The sequence below is a fragment of the Suillus subalutaceus genome, assembly GCF_016647625.1.
Source record: "Suillus subalutaceus strain FC151 chromosome Unknown DFJ58scaffold_48, whole genome shotgun sequence".
NCBI lineage: Eukaryota > Fungi > Basidiomycota > Agaricomycetes > Boletales > Suillaceae > Suillus > Suillus subalutaceus.
In genome coordinates this window covers 33,538-56,026 of record NW_024540297.1, presented here as the reverse complement: position 1 = coordinate 56,026, position 22,489 = coordinate 33,538, and the positions used below count along the sequence as shown (strand labels likewise).

General features: G+C 47.0%; 7 protein-coding genes across 7 annotated transcripts; 5 read left to right on the top strand and 2 right to left on the bottom strand.

The window, feature by feature from the left end:
- Positions 1-212: 212 nt before the first annotated feature.
- On the bottom strand, positions 213-1,945 carry DFJ58DRAFT_727519 (uncharacterized protein; the record flags this gene model as incomplete). Its single annotated transcript, XM_041385478.1, has 12 exons — positions 213-413; positions 469-526; positions 582-816; positions 873-1,007; positions 1,066-1,125; positions 1,392-1,405; positions 1,464-1,492; positions 1,548-1,586; positions 1,640-1,654; positions 1,706-1,725; positions 1,776-1,808; positions 1,873-1,945. 12 exons carry the CDS (start codon positions 1,943-1,945, stop codon positions 213-215), a joined length of 912 nt encoding a protein of 303 aa, XP_041244255.1.
- A 2,314-nt stretch (positions 1,946-4,259) lies between these two features.
- On the top strand, positions 4,260-6,446 carry DFJ58DRAFT_702871 (uncharacterized protein; the record flags this gene model as incomplete). The annotated part of the gene is made up of 3 exons (XM_041383635.1): positions 4,260-4,270; positions 4,332-4,946; positions 5,017-6,446. Exons 2-3 carry the CDS (start codon positions 4,343-4,345, stop codon positions 6,444-6,446), a joined length of 2,034 nt encoding a protein of 677 aa, XP_041244254.1. The 5' UTR covers positions 4,260-4,270; positions 4,332-4,342.
- A 726-nt stretch (positions 6,447-7,172) lies between these two features.
- Positions 7,173-8,111, top strand: DFJ58DRAFT_880803 (uncharacterized protein; the record flags this gene model as incomplete). Its single annotated transcript, XM_041394546.1, has 2 exons — positions 7,173-7,337; positions 7,557-8,111. 2 exons carry the CDS (start codon positions 7,173-7,175, stop codon positions 8,109-8,111), a joined length of 720 nt encoding a protein of 239 aa, XP_041244253.1.
- A 488-nt stretch (positions 8,112-8,599) lies between these two features.
- DFJ58DRAFT_841120 (uncharacterized protein) lies at positions 8,600-9,284 on the bottom strand (the record flags this gene model as incomplete). Its single annotated transcript, XM_041392673.1, is given in 5 exon segments — positions 8,600-8,704; positions 8,760-9,021; positions 9,065-9,088; positions 9,108-9,130; positions 9,267-9,284. 5 exon segments carry the CDS (start codon positions 9,282-9,284, stop codon positions 8,600-8,602), a joined length of 432 nt encoding a protein of 143 aa, XP_041244252.1.
- Positions 9,285-15,252: 5,968 nt separating this feature from the next.
- Positions 15,253-15,465, top strand: DFJ58DRAFT_623276 (uncharacterized protein; the record flags this gene model as incomplete). The annotated part of the gene is made up of 1 exon (XM_041381064.1): positions 15,253-15,465. A coding segment is annotated over one exon (213 nt), but the record flags the coding sequence as incomplete, so codon positions are not given.
- A 1,732-nt stretch (positions 15,466-17,197) lies between these two features.
- DFJ58DRAFT_355899 (uncharacterized protein) lies at positions 17,198-19,565 on the top strand. Its single transcript, XM_041380001.1, has one exon. The coding sequence runs from the start codon at positions 17,382-17,384 to the stop codon at positions 19,494-19,496; it is 2,115 nt and encodes a 704-aa protein (XP_041244250.1). The 5' UTR covers positions 17,198-17,381; the 3' UTR covers positions 19,497-19,565.
- A 252-nt stretch (positions 19,566-19,817) lies between these two features.
- DFJ58DRAFT_745480 (uncharacterized protein) lies at positions 19,818-21,235 on the top strand. The gene is made up of 3 exons (XM_041387392.1): positions 19,818-20,314; positions 20,370-20,519; positions 20,577-21,235. The coding sequence occupies exons 1-3, from the start codon at positions 20,291-20,293 to the stop codon at positions 21,132-21,134; spliced, it is 732 nt and encodes a 243-aa protein (XP_041244249.1). The 5' UTR covers positions 19,818-20,290; the 3' UTR covers positions 21,135-21,235.
- The last annotated feature ends 1,254 nt before the right edge of the window (positions 21,236-22,489 follow it).

The window sequence follows — 22,489 nt, the reverse complement described above, 5'->3', positions numbered from 1 at the left end:
GACAGCTAGTGCCAGTAGAGACATCGAGGATATCGGTATAAACATTATCACAACGCATAGCAAATTGCGACGAAAACCTAATCCAGACCTATATATCCTTGAAATCTACTTCAAACCACCAAATAACTTAGATCAATACCATCACGAAAGTAGGAATAAATAAAAGCAAATTCCCCTGTTCCTTGCAGAGCACTAGACAACTTCACTGAGTATTACACGCTATTGCCAGTCGATATATGCACACGCTCTTGGAAAGCGATTGAGGTCATGCTGGTTTCTGCGTCGGAATCGGCCACGAGCTTAGCGTGATATTCTCGAACGCTAAGGATCAAGCGGGGTCCTAGCACAAACATCTGCACGATCTCCAAATTTTGAACCAAGCCATAACAAATAATTGCTAGGGAAGATGGTTCCTGTAGAAATGATGACCCGTGGTCGTATGCAGAGGTAAGCGTAAGATTGACATACCGTTGGGATTGTTGGAAAGAAATCAATAACGAGGGTGAAGCAAGAAACGGCAACAAAGCTACCACATCCAACCCTTCAGTGGAGAAAGGAAATAATAATCACAATGAGCTCACCTCGCAAAGTAAAGCATGTGAGTTTGAATCAACACCGCGAAGCAGTCCCCGATAATCCCTCCTGCCGAATGTCGTCGCAGTTCACGGAAGTGTTTGACAGCAATCCAGATTGCGAGACATAATATGATGACCTCCCACACTGGTGCCTGAGTATCCAAGTAATGGAACTCAGAAGTATGGTACATCTTCCGCAAAGCTATCGAGCACTGATAGGTGCCGGAGAGAATGAGTTCCTCTGGTATTTAGCAATGAGTCACATACACATTTGTTTTCATCCACAATTAAGCGTACCCCCTGAAGTATGCATCGTTGATAGTACAGCTGCCACTCCATTGAAGATGTTGTCAGCCAGGAATGTGACAATGAGAAATATCAGGATCTTTCTGGATCGTTGATACATGGCATGCAACCGAGTGATGATGATGACTTGCAAGATATTTAAGTCAAGTCAATATCACTGAGTTTTAGCAGGTGCGAAGCTCACCCCACAGCATTGCAAATACCACAACACGCATCCAATTCCATACGACATACAAAATAAAGCCTGACGAATCTGGTTAATGACCAGCCTCGGGTAGCACACTCCAAACAGACTCACATCTGTGACAGTATAGTATGGCAGTCATTAATGAACTAAAGTTGGTAAAAAAGCATACTCACTCCTACAGGGCACCACGGTTAATTGGAGGGGAATAGTAGGCATCTGTGCAGAAGACTCACTGTATCTGTCAGCGAGATGATCGGAACACTGCCTATATGCCGTCGGTCAGAAGAAGCAAAGACAGCGAATTATGAACTAAGGAGACATACCCAACATGACCAGGCTGATTGTGAGAGATAGACGATTAGTACAACACTTATTGTTTAACCTTCCAAACATACGCGACAAATATGATTCCAAGGTAGCGCACCTAGGATGCTTTCAAGTCAACACAGCATGACAACCGCGACAAACGAGTTACATACACCGAGATACAGAACTGTCATTAGGGACCAGCGTTGCCTCTAGGATTAAGTGTATTTTCATGCGTGTTCTTCTAACATGAGACTCTGCTCACCCAGACCAATTCTACCTATAAAACCATTCTTAGCAGGATGCTACTCCGGTCACAGCATCAACATACCTCTTGTCCCAATGTAAGTGCTGAAAATACTTGTAAGATATCAGCAGTCCTTTGATATTATCATACTTACCCCAATCATACATTAATCCAACAGAGGCGGCAACTAGGAACCACAGTCAAGGTTAGGTGGAGACATCAGCTTCAACATCCGGCTGCTCTCTACGAACCTATAAAATAGCTGGAAACACGATATGCATTGACGGTCGACCACCAAGTGGGATCATTCGAGACTATGGGCATATTGGTATAGAATGGGGGTGTGGGTGAGTAGTGAACTTGGTAGACGTATGGCGATAGCATATATACTACCACCATGCGGTGCTTGGATCACCAAAATGAGATCGAGGGATGATGTCCGTTCCTGCCTTGACTGACCAAAGGTAAAGTCAAGCCAGGGGCTCAACGCAAATGTTGGTCGTGAAACATTTGCACCGGCGGAACACTTGAATAGCGTAAAATATGGAAGGCGAATTGTGTCGACAGGTCAAGGCCAGACCAAAAATTCACTGTCAAAAATAGGGGAATCTACAAGAAGCAAACAGAACACTCACGTTCTACCGGTGTGTGAGTTCCCTGCTCCTCGTCCTCGGACTAAGTCGGTGCGGTGCCGACAGGGAATCAATTTTCACAACAAGAGACGTCCTAGTTAAGAATCACTGATTGATATATAGTGAAAATGCAATGCCATTATTAGATCCAGAGAGAGGACACGGAGAAAAGAAGACTCAGCCTCAGCAGCGTCCGTATGGACCTAGAATTTTCAATTGTATAAGAAGGACCGGATGTAGTAACATTCTATTGGCACGTCATCAGAAAAGATCGAGCTGAGAGAGTGGCTCACCTGTACCATATGGCTGCCAATGTGCACCACTCGAATCTTATTCAAATGAAAACCTATGCAAAACTTGGCCTAACAATGACCTAGCGGTGATGCGAGCCTTTGAAAAAGCTTGTTGTCTCGATGATTGTCGATAAGCATTGGCAGTCTCCGAGGATAACAGGACCTCCGAGGAGAACTTATATCGAGATGACAGAAACATTGGATATGTAAAACAAGGGTGAAGCAAACAGATCACTCACCTGTATAACCCTTTCAATGAATAACCCGCGTCCTAAGCATATGCACGCCTTCTCGTCCCCCACCTTGGTTATCGGCCTATCATATCATAAGGATGCCAATAAATGGTAAGTGCATAATCGCGTGCGTTTGATCGGATGTGGATGCATCAATCATCAGCGGTTGGCACAACCTGATTCATATACCATGATCGATGTTCAGTGAATATAACACTATCCCTTGACTACAAACAGAAATGAGAGAGACAAAGACACGGGCGTCGCCCATACAACCACAAACTTCAGATATAAATCACATCCGCGAGTCTAAGATCCCCTGAAGTTCTGCCAGCGACACTAGCACTGTGACGTGGCGCCTACATCGTTCTCCAAATTTGGGCTGATGTATACGAGCTGAAGCTCCATACCACAAGACCCGTCGGTGCGAGGAAGCCGCTGCAAAAAACCATGTGACTATCACAGTACTTGATCGAGATTCATTGTAGGTCCTGAATCAATTCTTATTGGTATAACCTCAACAGCTCATGATGCAGGCGAAACAAATGGTAAGTGAATCGACTTCGAGGACAAACTACATATCAATGATACGATCCATTCTATCACCGATCGTACAGCCAGTAGAAACTATGTAGAAACCGCGCATATGATATGAGACGACGACGAGAACGGACTTTTTTTTCTTGATTAGGAAAATCGTCACGCTGTCTCCTATTTACAGTGCTTTCCTCACTACCATGGCGACTTCTGCTTCGAAGATTTCACGGCGTTGGAGGCTGTTGGTCTTCAAAATATCAGATTGACAAAAGAATTTTTGGCAATACGATGGATTCATCGCTAAGTACTCACTAACCAGTCAATGGGTTTCAAACGCTTGCCGTTCATTAATCGTTGGTGGCCAGGCTAGTAAACCCTCTACCCCCATTTCAAGTGAGTATCGCTTGTATCGCATGTGGGATAATTCACAATCAATGCCAGTCACTCACGTCAGATCACATCTTGGTTCATAGATTCTTGCTTTCAGGAATTTGAACGACACCAGTGGGCACCGAGCACTGCTTAGCATCAGTCGCCAGTGCCCCACCAATATGTTATTCTTCTTTTCGCAGATGAGTTTCCTGGGTCTCCCGGCGGACATCTTTCTGTCAAATTTCAGCTTTCTATCTCCGTCAGGGAGGCCCAATAGGGAGCCAATGATGTTCAGAGACATTTGAGGCGTTTGATTCTTTTAACCCACAGATCAGGTATAGGTTCATAGCCTCAATCGCGAAGCACATCAAGAAGCATCGTTACTGTAATCCACCCTGATCATCTTTGCGCAGTCATGACTGACGCGTCTGAATGAGGGGTTACAATTTGTTATAACATGTACGCGGAAGATCAGGTGTCTGAAGCTATGCACGGGTAAGTGTAATATAAAGGTACTAGTGCTCGAGTGTCGCTGTGGGTAGTAATCCCAGGTAACACACTGCTCGTATATCTCTGCTCACCGTAAGTCTGGACAGCTCGAAATTCTTGTGGGAGTCTTATCTTTATTTGACGCTTTCAACAGGATCGGTCATCATGCACTGGCGGCTCCCAGTCACGCGAGGAGAAACCATCACTTGTTATGACGACTTGGGCAAGCCAAAAACGCACGGTCTAGAACAGAGATATGTCAGCCCGACCACTGGAATCTGTCGAAAACTTGTTGTGCAAGCCGTCACTCCCATCGGCAAACGTGAAGTTGCCATCAGGGACCACACCAGCCAGGCAAGCAAAATCGCCTATCGGCTAACCAATCCCCCCATTCGATGGTGGATCATTTTTGAATACATAGCCTTATGGGTGTGGTTTACGTTGAAGCTCTTATGGTCATTCGTCCGGCTACTCATACAGCTTTTCTATCCCCACAACTTAGGGGATGACACTGGGGAGGATACAGACTTGTATAACACTGGATACTACAAACCGTACAGTCGCCAGTTCAGTGGTCAGCTATGGGCAGCTCGTTCGCCTAAGGAGCATTCTTCGCGCGCTATCGACGAGGGCGAGATGGATATCCGTACACATACCCTTTATCCTCGACTTCTTATCATCCGCGACCCAATCCGAAATGAATGGGTCCCATGTGCGGATCGCGATATTATCATCCATACCAAATTCATCGCCATCTCTTTCTACTCCGGTGATGCCTACACTAAAGGCTCAGATCAGAAGAAACAAAAGGCTCAGTTCATAGGAGGTTCGTGTAGCAGTGCTCGGACAGAAATACAATGCGTATTGGCTCGACTTGGAGTGTGTAGGAGAGACGCCGTCAGAGAAGAATCGGGATTTGTACTGCATGGCGGATGTCTACCGTGGAGCAGAGATGACCTTGATCATGCTCGGCAAATATGCGACTGGGGAGAACAAGTGCTGGAGAGGCTGGGGCGAACGGATGTGGACTATGCCCGAAGCCCTCCTGAGCCGTCACCTTTGCTACAAGTTCCGAGATCGGGAAGCGGTTACACCGTTGTCGTTGCTTCAACTGGCCAACCTGGCCTACACAAGCTACGATGTTGAACAGGCTATCATCAACGCATACAGCGGGAAGGATCCGCTCGAGAGGTTGGAGCGCTTGACGCTGTTGAAATCAGCTATATGGCGGCGCGGTGCGGCCAATCTATCACCAGGCGTTTCTAGTCCCCCGCCAAGGCTTGAGAGGATGGGCGAGACGCCTGTCACGGATGAGGCGTACAAGGCTCAGCGTGTGTATGCGCTGATGGGCTTTTTTGAGCACCGGATTCACCCAAACCGCTTGGAGGACAATTTGCACGCTCTTGTGAGGCTGTCAATGGCCAACGACAACGACCGTATCGTTGAGCGGATGGTATCCATGCTACCTTCGACCATCACCAACGAGGCGTGTTGGTACTCTGACAATGATATCTACGACGCCAAACTTTGGGATATTCTACCGGAGATCCAGGTCGCCGGTATCACAGAGAATGGAGCTCTTGTGGTTGACGGGTGTCGGGCGGCAGCAATCAGATGGAAAGATTTCCCGGATGTTGCGCATATGACCCCATATTCATTGAGGAGGAAGATTATCGGTTTCATTCCGTATCTCTCGTGGCCAACTATTTTCATTGGGATTAGTATATATACGATCCACCACGTGGAAGGCATCGCACTCATCGTAATTGGAGTCGTGCTCCTCATAATTTCCCCTCGGCTGTTCGTTTTCAGTCAATCTGGACGTATCGTCGAGGCACAACCATGGTTCATCGGAGTGAAAGGGGTCATCAGCATTGGGGAGGCAGAGAGGCACTTGTACGGTGCTGCTAGTGGACACTTCCCAAGAATGTATTTCACGCCGAGCGGCTCACAGTTCTCAGTTCCAGAACAAGGCACACAACGGGGAGGGTCGCCCACACAATACGGCAATGCCAAACAAGCGGATAGCGGACCAGACGCGGGACACATCTATACGCTCATCGACACATGTTCGTCGACGATGTACTATTTCCGTGCGGAGCGACCGCCAACGGTGTGTATATTCGCTGGACGGGAGGGAGGGCTTGGGAGGTTTGTGCTGTGTTCGGAGAGGTGTAATATTAATGAGCTGCATAAGGAGAGCGTGTTGAGGATGCCGATGGAGATCAGTGACAGTATGGAGTTGTGTGGATGGATCGCACTTGGATGAGATTGTTTTGCTACGACCTTTCAGTGCTATCCTTGTTGAACATGCAGTATGTAGTAGTACCACTTTACCAGTAGATGTACCAAATTTTGTTGAGCGTTTCACGGTCACGTGATTTTCGGGTTCCGTCGTTTATACTATTGAATTTATACAGTTTGATCACATTCTCCCCGCTTTTTAATGACATGAAACAAAACCACTCGACTCATGCACGTGTGCGCGAAGACGCTCGCAGTCATCTCAATTTGCCAAACCTTTACTAAGTGCGGTCACTTTGGAGTGGCCATATTATAATTACACCTCTCGACATTTTCGTCACAATTTGCATTGTCGAAGTCGTCCATTTTTATGCTCACGAGACGAAGCCAAGTTTCTGAGGGTTTTGATCTACAATGGGCGTGAAATGCCAAGAAAAGAATAAGATGTCAAGCCGCTCCCAGGAAATACGCTCCTAGCAGAATGTCCCAAAGCAACCTCAAGTTCCCCAACAACATGACACGCTTTCTTTCTTTTGTCCGGGACGTACTGAGCGTACTCTACTATAGATGCATGACTGTATCTAAGTCCTCGATGTCAGGATCGCGTTCAAGGAAGGTTTGACAGTTCATCAATCCCTGCGAAACTCATCCTAAAGATTCAAATTTATCCTCTGGGAGTTTTATCGCGTAGGAATGGAAGAGTCAAATTTCAGGTATTTAAAGAAACTCACCGCAAGTCCAGTGTTACAGTATGAGTCTATTGAAGATCCCCTTCCTCGTGGCTTCAGCCATTGGCATGCATATCTCGTTGACTTCTCCCTCTCCGCTCCCGTCATCCCAAGAGAAGGTAGCGCGCTCGACATCCGAATCATTAATCAGCCTAGTTCTAGAACTTCGGCTTGAAAACTCGTTGAAGGTGTGTTTCTCCGAGTCCTGTGTATCAATTTTTGTCTGTGGCATGCACATCTCGATGACTTCTCGCTCTCTGCCACCGTCATCTCAAGAGAAGGTGGTGCCATCAGTGTCCGAATCATTCATTACCCTGTTTCTACGTCTTCAGGGTCCTGATTCATTCAAGGTGTGTCTCTCCCGTATATCGATTTTTATCTGTATGGATCGGTGGATAATGTAACAGATTAGCGCATGGGCAGCATCACTTGTTGAAGTGGCCAACACACTGGCCATGCATGTAGATCCCTCGCAGGACGTCTATGGCGCTAGCGCTGTGCAGCTTTTGCACGCACTTCACTCCACGCCAATCACTCCCGTTTTCCTTGCTGGCAGTCTTTCTCTCACGGTTGGCGGCGTGCTCAGGCTTTGTTGCATATCGACCTTAGGAAAGTTCTGGAGTTTCCCGCTCAGTGTGAGAAAAGAGCACAGAATCGTAACAAGCGGTCCGTACTCTATCGTCCGAGTCCGTCACCCAAGCTACACTGGTTTCCTTCTCCAATATGTCGGGATTGTCATCATGCATGGAAGCCAGGGGTCGTGGATGAGGCAGTCTGGAATTCTACAAGTGCCTAACATGAAAGTATTAGCAGCGATTGTCTTCTTCATGTTTACGACAGGCATTTTGACTTCCATCAACCGGTCTTCAGTGGAGGACAAGATGCTGCAGCGTGCTCTAGGAGAGGATTGGCAGAGTTGGGCTAAGAAGGTGAAATATAGATTGCTTCCTGGGGTTTACTGATGGGCACAGATACTTACATGGGAAGGTTTGGGTACCTAACTTGAGCTCTATACAGCGAGGATCAGGACAAGGATACTCTGCGACAAGAACATCTCCAATGCGAAGGACGGTTGAGGTGTTCAAAGCGAGCTGAGTCAACAACGTTTGCTAATAACTACATAAGACATACAACACTATGTAAGTATGGTGGTCGTAGAACCAAATTATTCCTCCAAATCAGACGTACATGCTGAGCTACAATGAGATCCAGAATCGATCGGAACTGGTGCATCCAAATCTTCAGAAGAACTTCGCACCAGGGCCCTACTTCGTTAGGGTTAAACCTACACCCTTTGTTATGTACCTATCATGGTGCCTCCGTCCTGAAGCGTATTACAGAGGGAGCCAATTTGCATATCAATCCCCTTCAGCTCTTTTTCGCCCAGCTCTTTCTCATCTTCAACGATGGACTTTATCAGATCGCGTTCATGGGAGTTTAGACGTCGATATCACATTCTTTCCGCGATAGCTCTGCGAGTGATACGAGAAAGTTCGAGCATCCGCCGATCTAGATACTGTGTAGCCTTAGATGAAGGTCCTGAAGTGCAGTTCCACTGAAGAAAATTTTTAAGAAATGGACGAAAGAAGTTAGTATTTGAATGAACACACTGTTGTTTGTAAGATCTTGTGCCTCTTTGTGGGTAAGTCGCAATTCTCATCACGGGCCCCACCCTGAAATAAGGCATATTGGATAGGGCGCTTGTGGCGGTCATCATTGACACCGAGGCTTTTCATCGGGACCTGGATGGTGCTGCCCCCACCAACTTGAGGGGTGGGATCACTAATAATAGTCTCTGGGTGTAACGAAATGGGAGAGCTATCCTTGGGAGGAAAGCTACTAGGCACAATAGATGTAGGTGGGGATGTCGACCTGCAAAATATGTCTTGCTGTGTCTGGGATTCAATCAACGAACCTAGGCTTGTCACAGTTAAAGGAGCTATTAGTGCACAAATAACCACTGCTCCTCGATTCTGAAGAGCTAACCATTACGAGCACGCGCTAGCAGATACTACTGGGAAAGTGAGGAGAGGTCGAACGTTGAATTCCGTCGCAGGTCGGCAACACTATTATATACTGGGAGGGCATCTTCAAGTTGGACTTCTGAGTTGACTTACCTCATTCGTCCCAGTCATTTTTGCCAAAGAAATATATCATCAAACACACGCACAAACAAACCAGAATGACTTGGCTCGCACAAAGCCTAGGGCCGATGTGCATTTTTATGGGTCATAGAAGAAGGCAAGATGTCGTCCTTGAGTGAAGCGCTAAGCGCTTAGCAAGTGAGGTCGAGAAGCAATATCTATGCAAGTTCGCACGATGGTGTGTTCGTAAGGCGTCAAAGAGGTCTGTGTCATGAACAACGTTTTTCAGTTTCCTTTTTGGTATTCCTTACTAGTTAGTACACCGCACTTCTCCTTTTTCCTTTCTTTAGTCTTGCGCTCGTCTGTTTTGATAGGTATAGCTTCAATGTTGTACCTACCGGTCTTGCTAACGTCGTCTGTTTTGATAGTCCGTTGTGGTTGTCGCTCCGCGTCTCGCCTCGGCCTTTCTCGTCCTGATAGTAGCGCAAGACTGACTTACCGACCCGAGACCATTTCCTAACGCTTTCAACCGCTTATTCTCATCACGTTTAAATCAAACACTCGAGCACCTTCTCCTGTATCGGAGACCTCTAACCCTTCTACACATTCAACCAACTCTCTTCCCGAAATTTCTCAACCTCGACTTCCAATCACCACTGATCAGTAAATTCACACATTCCTTAATGTCCTTAATCAGCTTATCTCACTTATTTCAAAACTTGTTTTCTCTCTCTCACATCATTCACCTGGCATATCTTGTATTTTTTTAATGTGAAACATAATAAAACATGTCCATTAATACATCTCAACATTTTTTTTCTTAATACATTCAAGTTGAAATTTCGGACAAGTAGATCCACTTTCAACAAGGTGGTTAAGTGTGAATAAGTCTGTTTAAGGGCAAAATAAGGAATGTGTGAATTTCCTGATGCACCCAACCGCTAGTTCGAACCCCTAAACCATCACCGTCACATTCCAATATGTCCAGCACAGGCTCTAAGTCTGAAAAGACACTCTTGTCTCGCCCTGATGATTTCAGTGGTGCCAAGGGTTCTGTTGCCTTCAAAACGTGGTGGCGACAGGTCCGTGTAATGTTCGAAGCTGAACTGAAAATATTCTCGGACGACAAAAAGAAGGTGTTGTTTGCTACGTCGTGTATGAAAGGAGGGAGTGCTGGCCTTTGGGCTGATAATTATACTGAAGAGCAGTTCTCTCTACCTGATACCCAGCGTTGGAGATTCACAGACTTCGAGGTGACTTTGAAAGCTTCGTTTGATGATGCCAATGCCAAACGAGAGGCACAGCGTCAACTCGAGCTCTTGAAGCAAGGTAGTTCGACTGCCGAAGAGTTTTTTGTGCAGTTCGACCAACTTGCACGAACGGCAGGATGGGCTGCGGGGAGTGATGATCATTTGAATCTACTCCTCAAACGAGCTTTGAATACTCATCTCGTGGATCGCATCTGGGAGAGTTCAGATACTATCAAGGCTGGGACTTTTGTAGCCTGGAAAGCGAAGGCGATCGAACAAGATCAACTTTATCGCCAATGTGAGGCTCGTCATCAACGTTCCCATTTGCCCACTCCACCTCCACCTCGAACTGGCTCCAGCCAGAACCCCCATTCCACTTCTACTCCTCAGCAAACTTCTTCTGCAGCTTCTGCAACAGGCACCTTTGGTGGCCAAGGACTTCCCATGGATGTTGATGCTTGCCGTCGTCAGGGGTTATGCTTCAAGTGTGGCTGACACAGCCACCTCGCGAAGGACTGTCTTCAAGGGAAATCGGCTGCGATACGAGCTGTCCTTGAAGAAATGCCTGACGAAGACAAGGAGGAGATGAAGAGGTGGTTGGGAGAGAAGGGTTTTTAAAAAGGTTGGGAGGTAGTGCGTCCTCTCCGACCCACGGTTCGAGTTCTATTTCATCATCAACCTTATCCTGTAATTCTCGGTACTCAAACATGAAACCTACTGTTGAGGAAGTTGACGACATAGACTCGATCCGAGCGCATGATGAACTGACAGACAGAAGTGAAACTCCTATCCCGAAGTTTTTGTCTAAGGGAAAAGGCACTCATCTGGAGCACGGAAGTGGTAGATCTGAGGGTGAAGCTGCTGCGAGTAGCCCGAGGGGACCCCGTGAAGCTGAAAACCCTGCAGCAAGACCAGAACCATGGTCAGCCTCATGGTTTGCACACCGGTTTCGAGATCAGCCTTACAAAAGAGCTATTGGACTACTTCAAACAGCTGTTCATTCCAAACGACACCTTGAAGCTACGCGAGAGGTGCTCGAACAGTTGAATGCCCTATCTCTTGATGAGGCGACAGAAACGATATCTGAACTTCGCGGTCCTAAACGTTACATTAGAGGCTCGCAAGGAGGGAACTCACTTTTGATGTCTGCTGCTTTGACCACGATTGATGACTGACGTACTTTTGGTACTCGGGCGCTCATTGACAGCGGTTGCACAGGATCTACGATTGATGCCGGATTTGTTGCAGCCAAGGGTATTAACATGCACAAACTAGCCCGTCCAATTCCTGTTTACAATGCCAATGGTACTCTTAATGCTGGAGGAGCGATTTCGCACTATGTAGTTCTCCAGTTAAACATACATGAGCACACTGAATGTCTTGTTCTCGGAGTTGCTAATCTCAGCAAGGGAGAGCTATTCATTGGCCACGAGTGGCTAAAATACCATAATCCTTCCATTGACTGGACGGCTGGAACTCTCGTTTTTGGCCGTTGCCCCAAGACGTGTGCTTATACACATGAGCTATATGAACTGGAGGCTACGGAAGAGGACGAGCAGCAAAACTGCATGAGTAATGACCCAGAGGTTAAGCTTGAAGAGGGGGAACAGCTGTTTGCTTTCGATTTCGACAGCTACTCGAGGGAGGGATCAGCACATATCCGTGCTCATACTACTACCTCTCAACAGTTAGCCGAAGAAGTGTCCAGATCACGGACTGAGAAAACCTTTGAAGAGATGATCCCAGAGTTGTATTGTGACTTTGAGGAAGTCTTCAAAAAGGAGTCTTTGACGAGTTGCCGCCACATAAACCCTGGGACCACGCTATTGAACTGGTCCCAGGTGAGCATGTCATTGACTGCAAAGTCTATAATCTCAGTCCTGGGGAACAGCGAGAACTTGATGCTTTCCTTGAAGAAAATCTCAGATCTGGTCGGATCCGCCCGTCGAAGTCACCAATTGCCTCACCCTTCTTCCTTGTCAAAAAAAAGGATGGGAAACTTCGCCTGGTGCAGGATTACCGAAAGCTCAATGCATCTACCATAAAAAATCGGTATCCGCTCCCTCTCATTCAGGAGCTCATTGGTAAGCTCAAGGGGGCAAAACATTTCACGAAGCTTGACATCCGCTGGGGATATAACAATGTGCAAATAAAGGAGGGTGATGAGTGGAAGGCGGCATTCTTGACCAATCGGGGACTTTACGAACCTTTGGTTATGTTCTTTGGTCTAACAAATTCGCCAGCCACCTTTCAGACTATGATGAACGATATCTTTCGAGACCTAATCAACGATGGAAAGGTTGTCATCTATCTTGATGATATCTTGATTTTCACCAAGGATCTCGAAGAGCATTGTCGAATCACCTGTCGTGTTTTGCAAATCCTCCGGGAAAACAAGCTGTACCTAAAGCCGGAAAAATGCGAATTTGAGAAGACCGAGATCGAGTACCTAGGCCTCATCATCTCGGAAGGACAGGTGCATATGGATCCCATTAAAGTCAACGGAATCCTTGATTGGCCTATTCCGACTATGAAACGTGAACTTCAAGCGTTTCTAGGATTCGTAAATTTTTATCGGAGATTTATTCGAGGGTACGGTGATCTCGCGAAACCCCTTATGAGTTTGACAGGCAATGCCGACTGGTCCTGGGGACCTGAGCAATCTGGAGCCTTTGAGGAAATCAAGTGTCGAGTTTCCTCAGCTCCTGTTCTCGCCATCCCCACTGATGATGATCCTTACTGTTTAGAAGCAGACAGTTCCGGAAAAGCCATTGGAGCGGTTCTTTCAGTGCCAAGATGGTGTTTGGAAACTGGTTGCATTTCTCTCGAAGTCTTTGAATGAAACTGAACAAAACTACGAGATATATGACCGGGAATTTCTCGCCATCATGACAGCTCTAGCGGAATGGCGCCACCATCTGATGGGAGCTGCAAATGACTTCGAGATCTGGACAGACCATTAGAATCTCGGATATTTCAAAAAGCCCCAGAAGTTGAATCGTCGTCAGGCACGGTGGGTGACAGAGTTAGCCAATTATCATTTTACTCTGCACCATAAACCCGGAAAAACGAACCAGAAGGCAGATCTTCTGTCGAGATGAGCAGATCATGAGACAGGGGAAAAGGATAATGAGAATGTCACCATGCTAAAGCCTGAAATCTTCCGGAAGGTTGAGCTTGTGAGTGAGGATGATGATTTTCTTACTCGTTCGCGTCATCGTCATGCGAATCGTGACGCAATCGTAACCAAAAAGCTCATCTTGAAGGAAAAGGGCTGGGCTGAGGCCGACAATCTCGTGACGTGGAAAGGTTGGGTATATATTCCCATAGACTGAAAACTTCGAGAAGACATTATTCGGAAACATCATGATTCAACACTTGCAGGACACCCGGGAAGGTATAAGACTCACGAGCTCATTACACAAGATTACTGGTGGCCTCGCATTCTCTCTGATATTCGAAAATATGTCGAGGGATGTGAGAATTGTCAGCGGACGAAACCAAAACACACTTTCCTGGCTGCTCTGTTGCATCCAAATCAAATTCCAACACAATCCTGGGAACATATCTCTGTCGATATCATTGGACTCATTCCCGAGTCGGCGGGGAACAATGCTATCTTGGTCATTTTTGACCGTTTTTCTAAAATGATCAAGGTAATCCCAACAAGCACAGAGATTACTTCCCTAGGTGTCGCACGATGTTTTCGAGACCATGTTTTCCAAAGCCATGGAATCCCCCAGAAGGTCATCAGCGATCGAGGATCCAATTTCGTTTCTGCTTTCATGCAGGGACTTCTACAAACTTCTCCAAATTGAGAGCAATGCTAGCACAGCTTATCATCCGCAGACAGATGGACAAATGGAGCGCATAAATCAGGAGATCAAGCATTATTTGCGAGTTTTCTGCAGTTATCATCAATCTGACTGGTCCGAATGGCTCCTGCTAGCTGAATTCTCTTACAATGATAAGACTCAGATGCATCAGTAAATTCACACATTCCTTAATGTCCTTAATCAGCTTATCTCACTTATTTCAAAACTTGTTTTCTCTCTCTCACATCATTCACCTGGCATATCTTGTATTTTTTTAATGTGAAACATAATAAAACATGTCCATTAATACATCTCAACATTTTTTTCTTAATACATTCAAGTTGAAATTTCGGACAAGTAGATCCACTTTCAACAAGGTGGTTAAGTGTGAATAAGTCTGTTTAAGGGCAAAATAAGGAATGTGTGAATTTCCTGATGCTGTCTACAGGTCACTCCCCTTTCTTCTTGAACTATGGTTTTCATCCACGAAAGGGAACTGGCTATCGACGAGAAGTGAGGGTTGAGGCAGCGCAGGAATTTGCGGATCGAATGCGGAAAACTCGCGCAGAGGCAGAGTCGGCATTGAAGAAAGCTGCGGAAGATATGAAACGATTTTACGATCGAAAGAGAAGTGAATCTTACAACTTCAAAATCGGGGACCGTGTCTGGCTCGAAGCTACTAATATTTCATCCGATCGACCTACGAAGAAGCTAGACGACAAAAGATATGGACCCTTCAAGATTCTTTCAAAGCACGGTGAATCTGCTTACAAACTTGCCCTGCCTGTAACTTGGAAATCGATCCATCCCGTGTTCAACGAATGCGTTCTTTCACCTTTCAAACCTGCCGAGTATCCTTCACAGAGGAAACCTCCTCCTCCCCCTTCGGTTTCGGTCGACGGTTATGAAGAACAAGAAGTTGAAGAGATTTTGGATTCGCGACTTCGGAGAGATCAGTTGGAATATCTCGTGCACTGGAAGGGATATCCACGTGAGGAGCGAGAGTGGTTAAAAGCAGCAGAACTCCAGAACACACCTCAATCCATCGCCGAATTTCACCGCAAACATCCCGCGGCTCCATGTCCTATGCCAGTGATGAGGTTGAGGTTCCAAGCCCTTCAAAACTTCACTATTCTCAATCATGTGCCAAGACGTTTATTCAATTGGGAAGACGGTACTTACGAGCGCAATCGATCCTAGTCGCGGGACGCGACTCTTGAGAAGGAGGTACTGTCATGAACAACGTTTTTCAGTTTCCTTTTTGGTATTCCTTACTAGTTAGTACACCGCACTTCTCCTTTTTCCTTTCTTTAGTCTTGCGCTCGTCTGTTTTGATAGGTATAGCTTCAATGTTGTACCTACCGGTCTTGCTAACGTCGTCTGTTTTGATAGTCCGTTGTGGTTGTCGCTCCGCGTCTCGCCTCGGCCTTTCTCGTCCTGATAGTCTGTTACATCATGATGGTAGTTTAATAAAATCGGCGCGTGGGTATTACTATTATGGAGCTTGGAGGCTGCACAGGTCAAATAAGAGGGATGGGGGATCCGTGCAAGGAATGGGTGTAGTATAATAATACTACTATACACGGGCAGGTTTGAGTCACACGGTTCGGTTGTGGCCAAATCAGGGATCTGTGTACCAGCGCTGTAGATAGTCAAGAGCGCCTTGCCTTTCACTTTGTCCGATTGCCACGGAGGATGGAGTCACATGCGTCTTCATCGACATTGATCATCATCTGCCTGGAGTTGAATGTGTCGGCATGTAAGAACAGACGGACGTCCTGGCATAGTTCCCACCCACTGATCTGTCTGCCTTCGTTCAAAATGGATGAGCTGCATGGAGCAATAACGGCGGAATCTGGGGGCGGGGTTGCGCTTATCTTATTTTTAGAGCCGTTCTGTCACAGCCACCAGAAGGAGTGAAGCTCAAGCCAACGCAAACTGTGGTGCTTCATAAGCATGGCATGCCAAGCTGATGCTAAGCACCAACAGTTACCCATGGACGTGTATCGGTATTTATGAACAAGTTTTAATATATTAATATGACAGTATGGGAGGCTGAGGTATGCACCCGGAAGCAGTGAGTGGAAGATAGTTTACCCTAATGACTGAAGATGGGGCGCAAAACGAATATGTAGGTGATATGGGACCCGTGTTCAAGCTCAAGTCTGATGTATCGACCTTCTAAGCTACCAGTCATCAAGGATCGAGGATGGGATGGGTGGTAGACAGAATGAGTGGTAGGAGAAGATGGAATTAGTGGGGGCGTGGGTGTGAATGAAGTTCAGGTGAGCAGGGCTGAGAGTTCAGGTCATGCTGTACATGTACTAAAATATTTTCATGTTGTTCAATGGCAGTTCGCCACGATAGACGCACAGGAGCCCTCAGCCCAAATGCGAACGACGAGAGTGGCCTTCAGCCAGACGAACAAGAAGGGCCTCCAGCCGGACGAATAAGAAAGGTCCTCCAGCCCAGCACAGATCGACACTTACCTAGTTCGAGAGTACTTGCACAGGGCAGTAATTCTCTTTTTCTCCCTCAATTTATTTAATTTAATTTTACTAGGAAACACTAGTACACCTATAGTTCGAGTGCCCATGCGGTACAGACGTCATGTCATTCCCTCTCCAACTCCAGTGGGTGGCGGGGAACGTCCTGAAATTGAAGGTCAAGCGCCAAGTCACATGGAAGGCATGGCTGCAGAAAGATTGACAGAGTGCAGTAAATTTAAAACTGACAAAATTCTCTCCCATGGGTGGTTTCATCAACTGCACAGTTTTTCTGATGCATCAGCATATAGCTGCTCGAACGTTTGGATCCGATGAAATCCTCTTCCCACTATTGTGGGAGTCGTGTCGCCGAATGTCATGGTAAGATTTAAACTCGTCAGCTGGCTTCCCAACATTCAAGCGTACTAATATCAGACGTCTGAAGCTATGGCACGCATAGGTTTAATATAAAGGTCTTAGTGCTCGGGTGTCGCTGTGAGAAGTAATACCGGATAACACCCCTGCTCGTGTATCTGTCCTGTGGGTTTCTCATCTTCATTTGACGCTTTCAACAGGCAGGACCAGTCACCAGTCAAGATGCCCTGGCGTCTCCCAGTCACGCAAGAACGGACTGTCACTTGCTGCAATGACTTGGACAAGGAAAAAAAGCACGGCACAGAGCAGAGATATGTCAGCCCTACCACTGGGATCTGTCGAAAGCTTGTCGTGCAAGCTGTCACTCCCATCGGCGAGCACGAAGTTGCCATCAGCGCCAACACCAATCAGGCAAGCAAAATCGCCTTACAGCTAGCCAATCCCACCATTCGATGGTGGATCATTTTTGAATGCCTAGGCTTATGGTTGTGCTTGACGTTGAAGCTCTTATTGTCATTCATCTGGCTGCTCGTACAACTTTTCTATCCCAATGACATGGCGGATGACACTGCGGAGGATACGGAGTCATATGGCACTGTATACTACAAGCGGTACGCTCGCAAGTTCCGTGGTCAGCTATGGGCAGCTCGTTCATCTAAGGAGCGTTCTTCGCGCATTATTGAGGAGGGCGAGATGGACGTCCCTACACATAACCTTTATCCTCGACTTCTTATTATCCACGACCCGATCCGAAATGAATGGGTCCCATGTGCAGATCGCGATATCATCATCCATACCAAATTCATCGCCATCTCTTTCTGCAACGCTGATGCCTACAATAAATTTGGCCCAGACCCGGAGACAGAAAAGGCTCAGTTCATAGAGGAGGTTCGTGCAGCGGTGCTCGGACAGAAATACGATGCGTATTGGCTCGACTTGGAGTGTGTAGGAGGGACGCGACTAGAGAAGAGTCGGGATTTGTACTGCATGGCGGATGTCTACCGTGGAGCAGGGGTGACTTTGATCATGCTTGGCAAATCTGCGAATGGGGAGAACAAGTGCTGGAGAGTCTGGGGCGAACGGGTGTGGACTATGCCAGAAGCCCTCCTGAGCCCTCGCCTTTGCTACAAGTTCCGAGATCGGGAAGAAGTTACGCCGTTGTCGTTGTTTCAGCTGGCCAACCTGGCCTATACAAACTACTCTACTGAACAGGCTATCATCAACGCATACAGCGGGAAGGATCCGCTTGAGAGGTTGGAGCGCTTGACGCTGTTGAAATCAGCTATATGGCAGCGCGGTTCTTCAGCTCTAGCACCAGGTGTTGCTCCTCCCCCGTCAAAGCCGGATATGATAGGCGAGACGCCTGTCACAGATGGGGCGTACAAGGCTGAGCGTACGTATGCGCTGATGGGCTTTTTTGAGCACCGGATTCACCCAAACCGCTTCGAGGGCGATTTGCACGCTCTTGTGAGGCTGTCAATGGCCAACGACAATGACCGTATCGTTGAGCGGATGGTATCCATGCTGCCCTCGACCATCACCAAGGAGATGGCGTGTTGGTACTCTGACAATGATATCTACGGCGCCAACCTCTGGGATATTCTACCAGAAATCCAGGTCGCTGGTATCACGGAAAATGGAGCTCTTGTGGTTGACGGGTGTCGTGCGGCAGCTATCAGATGGAAAGATTTCCCGGAGGTCACGTTTGTGTCCCCAGATTCGTTGAAGAGGACCATTATCGGTTTCGTTCCGTATCTCTCGTGGCCAATCATTATCGCCGGGCTAGGTGTTGTTATGACCAACCGAGTGGGAGACATCACACTCGTCGTCCTCGGAGTCGTGCTCCTCATTATTTCCCCTTGGCTGTTTGTTTACAGTCAATCTGGGCGTATCCTCGACGCACATCCATGGTTAATCGGGGTGAAAGGGGTCATCAGCATCACAGAGGCAGAGAAGCACTTGTACGGTGCCACCACTAAAAAACACTTCCCAAGAATGAATTTCACGCCGAGCGGATCAGAGTTCTCAGTTGCAGAACAAGGCACAAAACGGAAAGGGTCGCCCACACAATACGACGATGCCAAAAAATCAGAGAGCGGGCCAGGTACGAGACACATTTATACGCTCATCGACACATGCTCGTCGACGATGTACTATTTCCGTGCGGAGCGACCACCGACGGTATGTATATTCGCCGGACGGGAGGGAGGGCTTGGGAGGTTTGTGCTGTGTTCAGAGAGGTGTAATATTAATGAGCTGCATAAGGAGAGCGTGTTGAGGATGCCGACGGAGATCAGCCAGAAAATGGAGTTGTGTGGATGGATCGCACTTGGATGAGATTGTTTTGCTAGTATCTTTCTCTATCTTTGAACATGTAGTATTACATGTACCAAATTTTGTAGAGCGTTTTACGGTCATGTGACTTTCGGGGTCCGCTACCGACATTTATGTAGTTTGTTCACGTTCAACCTTCTCGCTTTTTATTTAATGACATCAGTGTCAGAAACAAAACAACTTGACCCATGCACGTGTACATGAGCCCTGGCCTCATCACCATCCATACATTGTCTACCTCACTACCCTCTACACCAGCTTGCCCATACTAAGTACTAGTACTATCAGCACCATTGTACACATGTTCAGATGCGTGCTAAGGCACTCTCGCAAGACACGAAGAAGCTCGCAGTCATCTCAATTCTGGGGAAGTACCCTACTTTGAAAAACCTTTACTAATCACTATTCTTTTAGTAAGTACGGTCACTTCGGAGTGACCATACACCTCTACAATTTCGTCACAATTTGTGTTATCGAAGCCGTCCGTTTTATGCTCACGAGGCGAAGCCAAGGTTCTGACAGTTTTGATCTACAACTGGCGTGACCCTCGCGCAGGCCAAGATAAGAATGAGATCCGATCCGCCCCCAGGGCCGAATGTGCCCCTAGCAGAATGTCCCCAAGCACGCGTTCTTACTTTGTCCGGGGCTTACTGAGCGTACTTTACATAATGACACCAGAGGGGCCTGACGATAACTGAGTCCTAGACGTCACTATCGCGTTCAAGGAAGGTTTGACAGCCCTGCAAAACTCATGTCAAAGATTCAAATTTATCCCTTGGGCGTTTTGTGGCGTAGGAATGAATGGAGGAGTCGATTTTCAGGTATTTAAAGTAACTCTTATCGCAGGTTCAGCGATGCAACATGAGTCTATTAAAGATCCCCTTCCTCGTGGCTTCGGCCATTGGCATGCACATCTCGATGACTTCTCGCTCTCTGCCACCGTCATCTCAAGAGAAGGTGGTGCCATCAGTGTCCGAATCATTCATTACCCTGTTTCTACATCTTCAGGGTCCAGATTCATTCAAGGTGTGTTTCTCCCGTATATCGATTTTTATCTGTATGGATCGGTGGACAATGTAACAGATTAGCGCATGGGCAGCATCACTTGTTGAAGTGGCCAACATCCTAGCCACGCATATAGGTCCCTCGCATATTCCAGAGGGCGTCTATGGGGCTAGCGCTGTGCGGTTTTTACGCACACTTCACCCCACGCCAATCACTCCTATTTTCCTTGCTGGCAGTCTTTTTGTCATAGCCGGCGGCGTGCTCAGGCTTTATTGCATGCTGACCTTGGGAAAGTTCTGGAGCTTCCCGCTCAGCGTCAGAAAAGAGCACGAAATCATAACAAGCGGGCCATACTCTATCGTCCGCCATCCGAGCTACACTGGTTTCCTTCTTCAATACGTTGGCATTGTCATCATGCACGGGAGCCAAGGCTCGTGGATGAGGCAGTCTGGAATTCTACAAGTGCCTTACATGAAAGTATTAGCAACGATTGTCCTCCTCATGTATACAGCAATCGCTTCGGTTGCCATCGACCGATCTTTAGTGGAGGACAAGATTCTTCAGCGTGCTCTGGGAGAGGATTGGGAGAATTGGGCTAAGAAGGTGAAATATAGTTTACTTCCTGGGATTTATTGATGGCATACATGCTGAGTGCGGCTCTGATCGTAATTACTTGTTTGATGGATTGATGTTTGATGATGTCGATTGTATGCTATATATCATGCAGTGAAACCTGTAAACTACAGTAGAATGTTCTACTTTTTTGTGACGGTTGTTTCTTTCATTGATTGAACAGAGGAAACGGGCGTTGTGTCACAACGCCTAACAGAAACCTTGCTTACGCTAATAAATATGTACGATATATATTCTTTTATCTAGGCCTATAGCTTCTCTATCAAATCTACTTGGAATCTATATTGGATATAAGCATGACGGGGTGGACACAATTGACACTGAGCCGCCGGAAATACGTGCACATATATGTTAGATATAAATATCACGACCAACTCCTTCCCTGCAGAGCACCCGACATGCAGCGAACACAGCAAGCATTTCCCATGCTACACGCTAATGCTTGTTGACACATGCACACGCTCTTGAAAAGCAATCGAAGGCATGTCGGGCCCTCCTTCGGAGTTATCCACGAGCTTCGCGTGATATTCTCGAACGTCAAGGATCAGGCGTGGTCCCAGCACACACATCACCGTGACTATGAAAGTTTGAGCCAAACCAAGATAAATCTGATGTCCCACGACAACTGAGTCCTGTAGTAATGATGAACGATGGTCAGAAGTCAGTGTCATATCGACATACCGCTATGCTCGCTAGAAGCACATAACGGAGGATGAAGCGAGAAACAACAACAAAACTAAGGGTGCAGAACTTCAGCAGAAAAGGAAAATTGCATCTGCATCATAAGCTCACCTCGCAAAGTAAACTACGTGTGTTTTTGTTAACACCGCGAAACAGTCCCCAGCACTAAGCCATCCTGTCAATGGTCGCTGCAGCTTCCGGAGGCGTTTGACAGCAATCCGGACTGCGAGACATAGTGCGAGGACCTCCCATGCAGCGGGGACCATCCAAGTCATCAAAGCCAAAAGTAGATTATTCGAGCCATCTTGAAAGTCAGAAGAGCACTGAGCGTTGCCGAAGAGAATGAACACCTCTGATATTTGCAAATGAGCCTCGCGTATTCAAGTCTGTCATCCACCAGAATTAAAGCTTACCCGATAAAACACGACTCGTGACCATTGCGGCGATCACTCCGTCGGCGATGTTGACAGCCAGGAAGATGACGCTGAGAGATATCAGTACTTTTCTGGATTGCTGGTGCATGGCATGTAACCGAGCGATCATGATGACTTGCGCGATGTGTCAGTCCAATCAAGGCAATGCAGCTGCGTAGCTCACCGCCCAATATTGCAGTCACACCGACATTCATCCAACTCAGTGCGTCGAACATCATATGGCCTGAAAAATCAAATAACGTT

Excerpts from the sequence above, each read along its gene's own strand:
- DFJ58DRAFT_745480 (XM_041387392.1), top strand. The coding sequence starts at position 20,291 with ATGAATGGAGGAGTCGATTTTCAG. Across the intron at positions 20,315-20,369 it reads ATGGAGGAGTCGATTTTCAG|ATCCCCTTCCTCGTGGCTTC; the intron begins GTATTTAAAGTA and ends AGTCTATTAAAG. Across the intron at positions 20,520-20,576 it reads AGGGTCCAGATTCATTCAAG|ATTAGCGCATGGGCAGCATC; the intron begins GTGTGTTTCTCC and ends ACAATGTAACAG.
- DFJ58DRAFT_355899 (XM_041380001.1), top strand. The coding sequence starts at position 17,382 with ATGCCCTGGCGTCTCCCAGTCACGCAAGAACGGACTGTCACTTGCTGC.